The sequence below is a fragment of the Morus notabilis genome, unplaced genomic scaffold, assembly GCF_000414095.1.
Source record: "Morus notabilis unplaced genomic scaffold, ASM41409v2 Scaffold827, whole genome shotgun sequence".
Classification (NCBI taxonomy): domain Eukaryota; kingdom Viridiplantae; phylum Streptophyta; class Magnoliopsida; order Rosales; family Moraceae; genus Morus; species Morus notabilis.
The window spans coordinates 170,418-183,002 of record NW_010359381.1 but is presented as its reverse complement, the minus strand read 5'-3'; the positions used below and the strand labels follow the sequence as shown (position 1 = coordinate 183,002).

Below are 12,585 nucleotides of genomic sequence, written 5' to 3'. Positions count from 1 at the left end.
GGTGTGCTCTTTGTAACATTCTTTTTCTGTTTTGTTTATTTTTTCAAATTGAAAAAATTAAGAAATGGTGAAATGAATTTTACAATCATATTTCTCTTAATTTTCTCTATACTAAACAATATAATATTTTATTTATACTTTAATATTCCTCAAATTTTTTTCCTAATATTTCATTCTCCCAAATATAATGTTATAATATTATGTAGCCAATTAAAATCTTTATTACTAAAAAACTAGAAAAATAGTAACATAGTAAAATTAAAACTTCAACATGTGGATAGAATCTGTAAAATTACTCGTATGTGCGAAGCACGTGGCACTAACTAATATATATATATATATATATAAGAGATAAATACTTCTTAAAATGCATGAGTTTAAGATTTTTACCTATCACTTTTAATTAAGACCTTGAAGTCAAAAAACTATATTAGTGAAAATAGTATTAATTAAAAGTAAGGGAGGGATACAAATCTTGAACACTACTTTTTTAAAGGGAAAAGTATGGACGAGGAGAAATGTAGGGTAAACTTTTGAAAAAAAAAAGAACAACAAAGGCTAAAAGTGAGGACGAGTGATAAAAAGTGGGTAGGGCACGAGAATTGTTCCCCTAGTAGAGAATTTTCGATCCCGACTCTGTCTTAAATTAGGCGAGTATGGAGGTGGGTATAAGGGGCAAAAGGGAGTAGGATATGAGTAGGGTTGGTAATACTGGTTATGACACGATGCGAACATGATACGTTTTTTACGGGTTAGTGTTGAAAAAATAAGCCATAGGTCATTTAGTGTCAATCCGAAATTGACCTGTAAAAAAGGGATCGTGTTCGTGTTAACCTACGTGATACTAAATTGACCCACTCAAATCTTCTATTGTCTTAAAATTATATTTTTTTTCCTTGTTTTGGTTGATGTGTTTTGAATTTTTAGGAATTAGTTGTTATAGTATGAGATTGATTTAATTTTTAGAATATATGTATTTGTATGTTATTTTTATATGATTTTAGTCCATAAATTATATATTTAAAGTAAAAAGGGATCACGGTTCATTTACGTGTTACTAGTTAATTTCGGATTGAGTGTGTTGCAAGTTAATTATGGGTCATATGTCATAAAAATTATGAGTTCATACGGATCATGTTAGTGTCAACCATATTGGGGCACGTCGTGTTAGGGTTGAGATTTCTTAAACCATTCGTCACGTAAGTCGTGTTAGGATTGAAGTCATTTTTATAAATGTTAACTCTCAATCCGACACAAACCCGATCTACCAACCCAAATTACCACTATATAGGAGTGGAAAAAGCATATTCGCCCTCTTACTGCCCATTACCATTCCTAATAATGTGAAAAGGGGTCATAGACACAATCGTAAACTAAATAACAGATTTTTATCAAATTCAATAATTTAAACCATCATACATTTTCAAATTTTAATACTACTTTAATGTTATTTAAATATTCATATTCACCTCTTATTAATAGATTTTTTTTAATGCCTTATCCTAAAATTCTTTTTTTTCTTAAAAAAAAAAAAAAAAAAAAAAAAAAAGGAAGGCGAACAAAAGAAAAAACAACAAGGCAATAAGTGTATTTTTGCTTCAACGAGGACGACTGACAACCAAAGTCCCCTATTTTTATCGTATTCATCAACCTCTCGAGAAACTAAATCCAACTAAACCAATCCAATCACACTCAGCAAAGCAAAATTCCACTTTTTTTTTTTTGGAAAAATAAATACAAAAAAATACTTTAGTAATTCGTTGGTTTCCAAAACGCAACGACAGCAATCCACACCCTAAAAAAAAAGTCAAAAAAAGAAACCAACCTTCAACACCTTCCCTTCCACATCCAAATAATCAACAAATATTCTCTCTTTTTTTTATTGTTAATTATTAATTATCAGAATCTCTGTTATTCTATGGTAATTCAAGACGAAGCAGAGAAGAAGAAGAAGCCTTCTGAAGAGGCCAAGTCTTCTGCGGAGACGCCCATGGCGAGTTCTTCCGGTGCTGCTTCTCCTGCTACACCTTCCTGGTTCACCCCCAGACGGTGCTTACTTTGCTTTCAATGTGTCATTGTTTGATTTCTTTTTCTGTCTTTGTTCTTGGGTTTTTGTTTGTTACCCTTTTTGGTTGCTGGGACATTATGGGGAAAGAAATAAGTTTATGTGTGTGTGTGTATATATATATATATATATTGGTTTATTGGGATCTTTTGCATGTTCTCTCATTTGGGTCCGGAGAAAAATTTGAGAATTTTTGGCTTTGGGCTCACAATGGTTAGGAATTTTTTGGGCCATGAGAGTTGTTGAGAATTGCACTTTGATTTTCTTTGTTTCCTCTGTTATTTATTTTTTTTCGGCTACCAAATGGGAGTTATGAGTACTAATATTATTTTATTTTTTATTTTTTAATCCGGATTTGGTTGCTGAGAAAATATAGATAAAGTTAGATGGTTAATGACCATTTTAGTGGAATTAGATTGTAATATTTTGTTTCCATTTTTAAGTGAGACTTGAGACAAATTCTCGTTTAAAGGATGTGTTTTTTTTTTTTTATGACTGTTTAAATTCTGAGTTTTTATCAAGAATACCGGGAAAGTTTTCATCAGATTAATGATCATATTAATGGAAGTGTAATTTGCTTCCTGGGGTTTGTTTATATAGCTTCTTGGGCTCTGAAATTGGATCATATATATCTGGAAGGCCTGTAAAAGTGACGCTGTTAAGGCGTAATGAACTATTCTGCGATGTTTTGTGCAGGCTGCTTATTATCTTTTGTGTTATTAACTTGTTAAATTACGTGGATCGAGGAGCAATAGCAAGCAATGGTGTGAATGGGAGTCGTAGAACTTGTACAAAAAGCGGTACATGCTCATCCGGTAGCGGAATACAGTAAGTGTTACTTCCATGCTCTCTATATCTTCAAGGAGTTTGCAGAAGAATTGTTGTCTGTTGTGACTATCATGCTTTGTATCAGAAAATCAGCCTTCTAAGTTACTAAATGTCAATCGCTGAAAAACCACATCTATATCTTAAAGAATCTTCTGTGAGCAAAACCTAAAATTAGAAAGATAAAGGTTTTAAAGCTTTTCCTTTTTCCATGATTGTTCTTAATTGGAAAGACGTGACAGGTTGTTAAGTATCATGTTTTTTCCTTTAGCTTTAATCTGTAGATTTTTTTATACCTTTTATTTTGGTTTTTGTGTTTTTTGTTCTGTTTATTAAGGATACCTTATCTTCTTTCTTTTCTATTTGATTCAGTCATTAATGAAAAGAACTTTTCCTTCTTTCAACATTTTCAGTTTTCAATTAATTAATGGATGGCTGGCTGCAGTACCTATTCTCTATTATTTTGTATTGTTTTTCTCTTACCAGAAGGGGAAAAAAAAAAATAAGTGAAAACAATAAATAATGTTTTCACTAAAAATAGATGAAACCTTGAACTTCTTGATCATCTTTAAGTTACCTGTTGTATACAGGGGGGACTTTAACCTGAACAATTTTCAAGATGGAATTCTTTCATCGGCTTTTATGGTTGGACTTCTCATTGCTTCTCCAATATTTGCTTCATTAGCAGAAAGGTATTATATTATGATATCATCTTGTGTTGAATACGTTTCTAACCAAATTCTTGGCTGCATGCTTCCGTTTTTTAGCCTTCCCGTTCAAATGTAGAATTATATTGTCAACACAACTAAATCCAATTTTCTGTAAGCATTTATTTCAGCTTGATAACTTCTGTTTGCATATAAATTTTGCAGTCTAAATCCATTTCGGCTTATTGGAGCTGGATTGTCAGTCTGGACTATTGCTGTAACTGGTTGTGGTTTGTCATTTGAGTTCTGGTCTATTACAATCTGCCGAATGTAACTGCCTTATCCTTCTTGATTCTCATTGTCTGAAGTTAAGTAATTGGAGACCTTTATTGGTTGATTTGATTTTCACTAGACTTAATGGTGTGTTAATAGGCTAGTTGGTGTTGGTGAGGCTTCATTCATAAGTCTTGCAGCTCCGTTCATTGATGATAATGCCCCAACTGCTCAGGTTTTGTCTCTCTACTCTTATTGTGTTTCTTGACTCCATTCCTTGGTATATGTAGGTCCTTGCTCTCACTATTGATCAAAAGATCATATAATAGCGATATTTAGTTCACTAGCTTCGTCAATTATGTTTACTTTTTTGCATTGAACTTCAAGGAACTTGTCATTTTAGGACGTAGGAAGATTCACAAACCTTGAGGCTCCGGCTAATTTTATAAAAAATAAAATGGGGGTTCAATAGTTTTGAAGACATTGAATTTTAAGAAATATTTGGTATTTATGTGTAGACGTTACAAATGTATTATTCCTAACCTCTATCTGAGTCTTGATTTTTTTTTTTTCCAAATTGCTTTTGGTGTAAATATGATTAATGCTCAGAAGCATCATTATTACAGGAAGATTTCTAATTAATATATCTCATCATCTATGGATTCTAGACCAACTTAATGGGAGAGTGGGTCCCTGAGAAGGGCTGTATTGTCCATAAAAATTATCCTAAATGGCTTCTTCGTATGGAGAGATTAACTCAGGGAAAATTTTTTTCCATATGTATTGGGAGGAACATTTAGGGAATTTTAATTATGTTTGTTATTATCTTCAAATATCTATGTTAAGTTGTTTTTGAACATGGATATGACATTATGATTCTTCCTGATGCAATAGTAAGCATAATTTGCAACCTTTACGGCCCAATATTTTAAGCAGAGACATCAGAATAAGAAAGTTGAGATGGTTATCGTACCTTTAAATTAAAGGAACCTCAGCTTTTCTTTGGGAAAAAAAAAAAATTCATGTGCTGGGAAATATTTTTAGTCATGAGTAAGTTTTCCTCATCTTTTTTTGCTTACATTGATTTTTTTCCCCTTATTTTGATTTTACTTGTACCTTTTTATCACTTAACAGTTAGTTTAATGATTGTAGCAACCTCTACATTTTCTTGTTATATGTCCTAAACTTTGTCATTTACGGCATTTTATATCAGAAAACAGCGTGGCTTGCGATTTTCTACATGTGTATTCCAACAGGATATGCACTTGGCTATGTTTATGGTGGATTGGTATGTCTCTATACTTGACTGCTACCTGTGAGGTCCCCTTTCTAATATTATCTTTTCCAAGATATAAGTTGTTAAGTCATAAATGTTTGTTATGGATTGCATTTTTTACTATAAATAACTATTTGAATTGTCTTTGTTATTCCTAGCTTTTTTCTTCAGCCTTCTTGTTAGTAGTCTTAATTATGTTAACTAGCAAGACATTATTTGCATCTTTGGACATATAGGTCGGCGACCATTTTAATTGGCGTTTCGCATTCTTTGGGGAGGCAATTTTGATGCTTCCTTTTGCTGTTCTAGGTTTCGTTATGAAGCCTTTGCAAATGAAAGGTGCATTTTCTTTTCCTTTTTTTTCTTTTCTTTTTTTTTTTTTTTTTGTTTGTATTTCTCAGTAAATGTCAGAACCCGCTGAACTTCCACACTTGTCTGGTTGTCCCAGTTTTGCCCCTCAACTTTCAAATGTACCATCTACACCCCCTAATCTCTCATGAAGCCCCATATCGCACCTATCTTCAAATTGTCAAGGGTTTGATGGGGACCAATAGCCTCTATGGTCTTCTTTCAGCCTCCCAAGGGCAGTCAGCCCATTTATCTATCTTCTGTTACTAATGGCCTGTTTGGTTCATAGGTTTGTACATAAAAGTTTAAACAAAAAGAAATTTAATTTTGGTGAGAGGAAACCCTGTAGCAAAATGGTTTGAACAGTAGTTCGAACCTATGAAACAAACGGGGGCTAAAGTTTTATTTTTGGTAGAAAAGGATCAGTAAAGTTTTTTAGTGATACTTTGGTCAATAAAACAAATGAAAAAGACAACCTCACTTTTATAAGGATCATAAAGTTTTATAAGGATTAATAAATGAAAATGAACTGGCGAGCTTTACCTTAAGAAAAGGTGAAGTGCACAAAGTGTGATGAAAAGGACAAAACCAATGTTTATATTATTATATAACATAAGTCAAAGGGTTATAATTGATTGAAAAGAATTCAAAACGATTATATTTTTTGAATTAACGTGAAATTGCAAAATAATAATAATAAATAAATGAAGAAAATAAAAAAAATTGCATATCTACTATTTAATATTTTATGTATCTTTCAAATTTTAAAAGAATAATAATTGACTAACAGATATTTTTTAAAATGTCAATACTAGTGAAGAAAAAATAGATGATAAACTTAATAAGTTGGATATTTTTTTTAGTATATTTTTATCTTTTATATCGGCTAAATAGTGAAAGATCTAAGTACCTCCAAATTAAACTTTATTAACGGAAAGTAGTTAATGGAGTTAGATGGAAGGTGCAAAGTAAAGACTTCTTGGGAGATTAAGGGAATGTGGATGGTACGATTGAAAGCTGAGGGGGGAAATGTGGGACAAGCATGAAAGTTCAAGGGGCATAGATGGGATTTACCCTTTATTTCCATATTAACTGCTGTGATCCTGCAACAATTTCAATCCGTTTTTACTAAAGAACAACTTATGGACTATGGTTGCAGGTTTTTCTCCCACTGATTCAAAAAAGGCACTGACAGCCGTGGAGACAACTGTTTCACAAGTTCAAGGTGCTGAATATAATAGTAATGATTACAAAGCATTAACGTTCGCACAAAATCTTTTTGTTGAAGTATTTTATGGTTGATCTAGATGCAGAATGGTTTGAAATTTGACCAAGTTTTCTGTTAAGTTCTTATGCATTGTTCTCCTTGTTGCCACAATAATTTGGTTATGAAACTTGTTGCACAGATTCAGATGTTTCCAATGGAAAGCTGGAAACATTCTCAGGGGAGGAACAATTCAGACGTAGAAGCTCACATGAATCTTCCGAGTGAGGTCACTTACCATGTTATTTGGTTACCAAACATTTCACACTTCTCTTTTATTCTACAGTCTAGAAATAATTTATCTTTAACAAGCTTGTTCTGGCTTTAGGCATCAATTACCTTAAATATAGCCAATATATATGTAATAATATAGAAAAACTAACCACAAAGACTAAGCATAACTCTAGAAATGTACAAATGTGGAGTTTTTGATGTGTGTGTGCATGTGTGTGCGTGTGCGTGTGCTGCGCGCTTATGCGTCTTGACTTTTTAGAACTTAGTCCAAACTTTTTAAGATTTGATCTGAGTTTGACTGATCAATTAAGCAAGATGAAATCGCAAGCAAAATTTTCTTTGAACTATGTACAAGGAACTGGAACTTGGGGGACTGAATTGTGAATTTATGACCAAGTGACTTGTGTCAAAATCATATTGTGTCATCTATGTAGGACTAGAATGTGGAAGACTGAATTATGTATCTGACCAACTAGAAGGCACCATTTAACTTTGATACATCGGGTGCACAATGTTGACAGTAATATGTTGTCTCTAATCCTTCCTATGATGCAATCCGGTAGAATATGGGGATATGTTTCCAGGCATTTTGTGTCATATAGCGATATTAATGGGCCAAGGCTTTGCCCCGTCCCATTTACACCCATAGTGTCATATCTATCCTTTCATTTTATTGTTTGTACATATTTCCATATTCTGTGTAAAATTAACTGCAATGTATGTCTAGTTGGACGCAGAATTTAGTTCATGCTTATTTAACTTTAAAAATTTTCTAATTTGGACAAACCTGCACGGCCCTTCCAATACCATAAATTGAGAATTATTTGGCATTGAAGTTTTAGTGGAAATGGCCAGAAAAACAGGCCAACAGTTGGATTTCCTTTATGCAATTGCTTATTGTAATTACTGCTCAGTTTGTTCATTTTATATAAATGAGCCCAATATGAATGTGCATTTGGTATTGTCATCTTATTTTGGGCAGGTTAACAGTTGTAAGCAAAATAAGAAATCAGTTCTTAAGATTTGCTAAAGATATGAAGGTGCTTTTGGTTGATAAGGTGTACATCGTTAATGTCCTAGGTAATTCTTTCACTTGCTTTATCTACCTACCACTTAGAACCTACGTGCTGATAATTCTCATTCGAAGAACACCTCGGATGATTCAGTTATCATCTCTTTTATCAATCCGTCTATGCATTCTCCTAAGTGTGAAACTAATTGTTATAGGTTACATAGCATACAACTTTGTCATTGGCGCTTACTCATACTGGGGGCCCAAGGCTGGTTATAACATATACCATATGGTAAGCTTTTTCCATTTGACTTTTCGCGTTCATCTTATGTCATTTAACTATTTAGCTCTTTAATATTCATGTTGAGGATCTCTCAATCTCATCTTTTTCTATTTGTGCTCTTTTTGTGTAATAAATTTTTATGCTCCCTGTCCGATAAAAAAGAAAGAAACAAAGAACTCTCAGTTCCCTGATTTATACTCTTTTTATGCAAGGTAAATGTAAAATGATTCATAAGTTGTATGGATTCTGAACTTGGACATATTAATGTGCTTTTTTTTCCTCTTTTTTGAAAGTGACATTAATCATTTAATGTCATTTCCTTTTAACAGACTAATGCAGACATGATATTCGGAGGCATTACTATTGTGTGCGGAATATTGGGCACTCTAGCAGGAGGCTTTGTCCTGGATTTCATGACTAACTCTATTTCAAATGCTTTTAAGGTAGGTTCCGTCTCTTAGCTTTCTTATTCTGTTGTCTACAAAGTTCTACATGCTTTACTTTCATCCTGTTGAGTGTTTTGAATGTAGAAAGACAAGGGATTATTTTTTTTATTAAAAAAAATGATAGTGAGTAGTCCTTGTTATTTTCTGCTCTTCTTCCTTTTTTTTTTTTTTTTTTTTTTTTTTTATAGCAAATATGCTTAAGATTTTGCACATGTCAAATTAAAAACTGAAATAACTAGTTATAGTAGGCATGCATGTTCTAAATTGTATTTTTAAATTTATTTAGTGTCATCTTTTTTTTCTTTTTTTTTTTTTTTTTTTTTTTTTTTTTATAGCAAATATGCTTAAGATTTTGCACATGTCAAATTAAAAACTGAAATAACTAGTTATAGTAGGCATGCATGTTCTAAATTGTATTTTTAAATTTATTTAGTGTCATCTTTATTTCGGTCTCCTTTTCATTTCCATTTTCGGATTTTCCCTTTATGCTCTATACTACTACTACATATCTTTCTTGGACTCCTGCAGCTTCTTTCAGCAACAACATTTATCGGGGCGGTTTTTTGTTTCAGTGCCTTCTGTTTCAAGAGCTTGTATGGTTTCCTAGCATTTTTTGCAATTGGTGAACTATTTGTCTTTGCCACTCAGGTATATCCTTTAAAAGCAAAAGCGATGTCTGTGTTTTACAAATTTAGCTATGCTTCTCATATATTGTTTTACTCGGTAATTCTTTTATTACATTTACATGCTACATTCTGCTCCAGCTAATGCTGCCATGGTTACTTGTAATTGTTTGTAAATAATGCACCTAGCTCATTAAAAAAAAAAAAGAAAAAAGAAACACTAGCTTCAAACGTTTCTCACCAGAGCTTAGCTTTCGGTCTCTGTGCTAGTTACTATAGAGAAAACTGTGCACCTGCTGTGAAATAAAGTGGATTCAAGCTTCTAAAATTCCTCATTCGAGCTTTGTTTTTAATCTCTGTACTAGTTACTATAGAGAAAATCATGCACCTGTTGTGAAAGAAACTGGATGCGCCGTTACGGTGAGGGTGCTGTAACTGTAGGATTTTTCACTTTTTGGGTCATTTACATTTTTGCCTTGAGATATAATGGCTTTTGTACATTGCTCTACAATCTTCAAAATCCTTCACACTAGGACATAATCTTACAAATATTTCTGTCAAATCTGTTCGATCAATAAGAAACTTTAAATGAAAACGCATATTTCGTGGCTGGCTGCTATAGGTCAGGTGTGTTCAGATTGAACAACATTTTATTACTTATTGACAGACTTCAGTTGTTTCCCTTCCGCAGGGCCCTGTAAATTTTATCTGCCTGCATTGTGTTGCACCCAATATGAGGCCACTATCAATGGCTATTTCTACTGTTTCAATTCACATCTTTGGTGATGTCCCATCGTCGCCTCTTGTTGGAGTTCTCCAGGTGTGCATCTCACATGTGTCATTCCTTTGCAAATTGTTCACGAATTTACAAACTAGCACTACGTAATATAATTTTTTTTTTTTTAAATTTATGGTAATATTATTCTTGTTATGTTCAACCTTCAAGATAGATATTAGTTGCTAATAGAATCATTTTTTTCCAAGTAATTGTACAAGCTTTGTTGGTCTTTTACATTGTTTAGCATTATTTTTACCTGTTTTATTTTGGCGCATTATTTAGGACAATATAAACAACTGGAGGAAGACTGCCCTTATACTGACGTCTATTCTCTTTCCAGCAGCGGGAATATGGTTTATAGGTAAGTTCTTGTTAGTTTGCAATTGCATTACTTGTCCATGCATAACCATTTAGAAGTTTTCCCAAAAGTACCCTATTTAGAATTATAGAAAAATGGAAGTACACTGTTTTTTGAACAGTAATAATCGACCTCCTATAGTAGTATTGTATAATTTCAGTGGGGGCATGATTAAAATTAAAAAAAAATCTCTTTAGCCTTGATAATTACATTATTTTGCACTATAATTACTTTTCCTTATAAGACTTAGAGAATCTTTTTTATTTTTTTTCATAATTCTACCAAATTGAATTTTTTTAACAAGATTTTGTGACATTTAATGGATTGAGATCTCCTGTCTTTTTTTTTTTTTATGTCTAAACCAATCATATTATGTTAGATTATTTAATAGACTCAAACAAAAAAGCCAGTTAAATGCATTTCAAATATTTAAATTAGACAAGTTATCTGAATCGCCGTTATTTATCCATGCTTAATCTTATTTTAGGATCTCAAAGAATGGCGGCTTTCAAATTAAATGCCCTTTTATTTAATTATTTCAACAATGTGTGTATCATGACAGGAATATTTCTCAAGAGCGTTGATAGATTTAAAGATAGTGAGAATCCTGTTAACCCCGGTGGCAGATCAAACACAACACCTTTGCTTGAGGGCAATTTAGCAGAAACAAAGTCTTCCGCTGAGGCGTAATTAAATGCCCTTTTGGGGTTGGTGCACCGTAAATTAGTCCCCAAGCAATTCTTCTTGTGCCCCACCCCCTATTTTTTAGGTTTTCTTCTTTTTCAATTCCGAGTTTCCTGTAAATGTGAATCGAAATGGTAAGAGAAAGGCTGTTGTGTTTCAACTGCGTGTGGGAATATTCCATGTCTTTTTTATACCCGCGTGTATTCAGTAGTAATACATAAAATCGATAATATAAGGTCCCGTTCACTTCACCAATTCGAGTTTAGAATTCGAGTTTTGCTACAGTAAAAAGCTCTCACAAACAATCACATCTAACTTTTTTGCTACAGTCAAAAGCTCTCACATAAAATTACATCTCAACTCGAATTACAAACTCGAATCAGCGAAGTGAACGGACTCAAATCACGACACAACAACATATATCACTCATAATAATAGGACTCAAAGTGGTGGTATTCATGTTCCTGATAATATGAAAATCACAAGTACATCAAACCCTTTGCACCTAAGAACATCTGTCCTTCAATCGAGCTGCCAGAAATCTCATAATTATGTACGACTACACTCTCAAACGTCGCCCTCTTATGTCAGCTGCAGAGACCTCTACGAAGGGAAACAGGCCAAAATTTTAAAAGCTTAAAAGTTTGTTTGTAGAAGTAAATAGCATAATTGTTGTAAATAGACATGTACTCTTGTTTATTTCGCTGATTCAGATTTAAAATTTAAGTTTTATTATAATAAAAAATTTTAAGAAACAGTCACATTTAATTTTTTTACTACAGTAAAAAGTACTCACATAAAATCACATATCAACTCAAATTAAAAACTCGAATCAGCGAACTAAACGGGTCCAATTCTTAAAATACCCTCATCTTCTTCTCCTCCTCTCTTTCTCATAATTAATACCTTTCGCCGAAACTGTCGTCGGAGTCAGAACCTTCGCCGGAGCACCGCTGTCGCCATTGCCATCATCGGGCTATTATCCTTGCCGGAGTCGTCGGGCTATAATCCATACCGAAGTCGCTAGAGTTGTCACCAGAGTTGTAATATTGACCGAAAGTCTTTTGGTATGCAAGTCATTTACCAAATTTTTTTTTAAAATGTTACATTAAATGAATCATTTAGGGTAAATGATCCATTTACTTATTCATAATTGATCCATTTACATGATAAATTTTTCATTTTACGGTGGACACAAAATGCTTTGAAGGTAAATGAAACATTTACCACGTAAATTAAGCATTTACCATCGGTGGTCGGAAAACTCATAACTTTAAAATGCAATTACTTTGTTGTTTGACCTCTGATTATCGTGCTCTTGTTCCTTTGGATTCTTGGTATTGAGACGAACAAAGCCCATATCACAATTAACCTCGACGCTCGTCGAATCACGCCACCAAAGTTTTGCGCTTTTCTTTGCGAAATTCATCACTTTCTGCATTGTTAACGTGCATTTATAGTCCCATTAC

General features: G+C 33.0%; 1 protein-coding gene across 1 annotated transcript; it reads left to right on the top strand.

The window, feature by feature from the left end:
- Positions 1-1,634: 1,634 nt before the first annotated feature.
- LOC21393714 (probable sphingolipid transporter spinster homolog 2) lies at positions 1,635-11,362 on the top strand. Its single transcript, XM_010094232.2, has 16 exons — positions 1,635-2,049; positions 2,762-2,893; positions 3,481-3,582; positions 3,763-3,867; positions 3,970-4,045; positions 5,024-5,098; positions 5,323-5,425; positions 6,594-6,659; positions 6,841-6,922; positions 7,915-8,012; positions 8,160-8,236; positions 8,557-8,670; positions 9,202-9,321; positions 9,988-10,116; positions 10,357-10,435; positions 10,995-11,362. Exons 1-16 carry the CDS (start codon positions 1,919-1,921, stop codon positions 11,120-11,122), a joined length of 1,617 nt encoding a protein of 538 aa, XP_010092534.1. The 5' UTR covers positions 1,635-1,918; the 3' UTR covers positions 11,123-11,362.
- The last annotated feature ends 1,223 nt before the right edge of the window (positions 11,363-12,585 follow it).

Excerpts from the sequence above, each read along its gene's own strand:
- LOC21393714 (XM_010094232.2), top strand. The coding sequence starts at position 1,919 with ATGGTAATTCAAGACGAAGCAGAGAAGAAGAAGAAGCCTTCTGAAGAG. Across the intron at positions 3,583-3,762 it reads TTTGCTTCATTAGCAGAAAG|TCTAAATCCATTTCGGCTTA; the intron begins GTATTATATTAT and ends TAAATTTTGCAG. Across the intron at positions 10,117-10,356 it reads CTCTTGTTGGAGTTCTCCAG|GACAATATAAACAACTGGAG; the intron begins GTGTGCATCTCA and ends CGCATTATTTAG.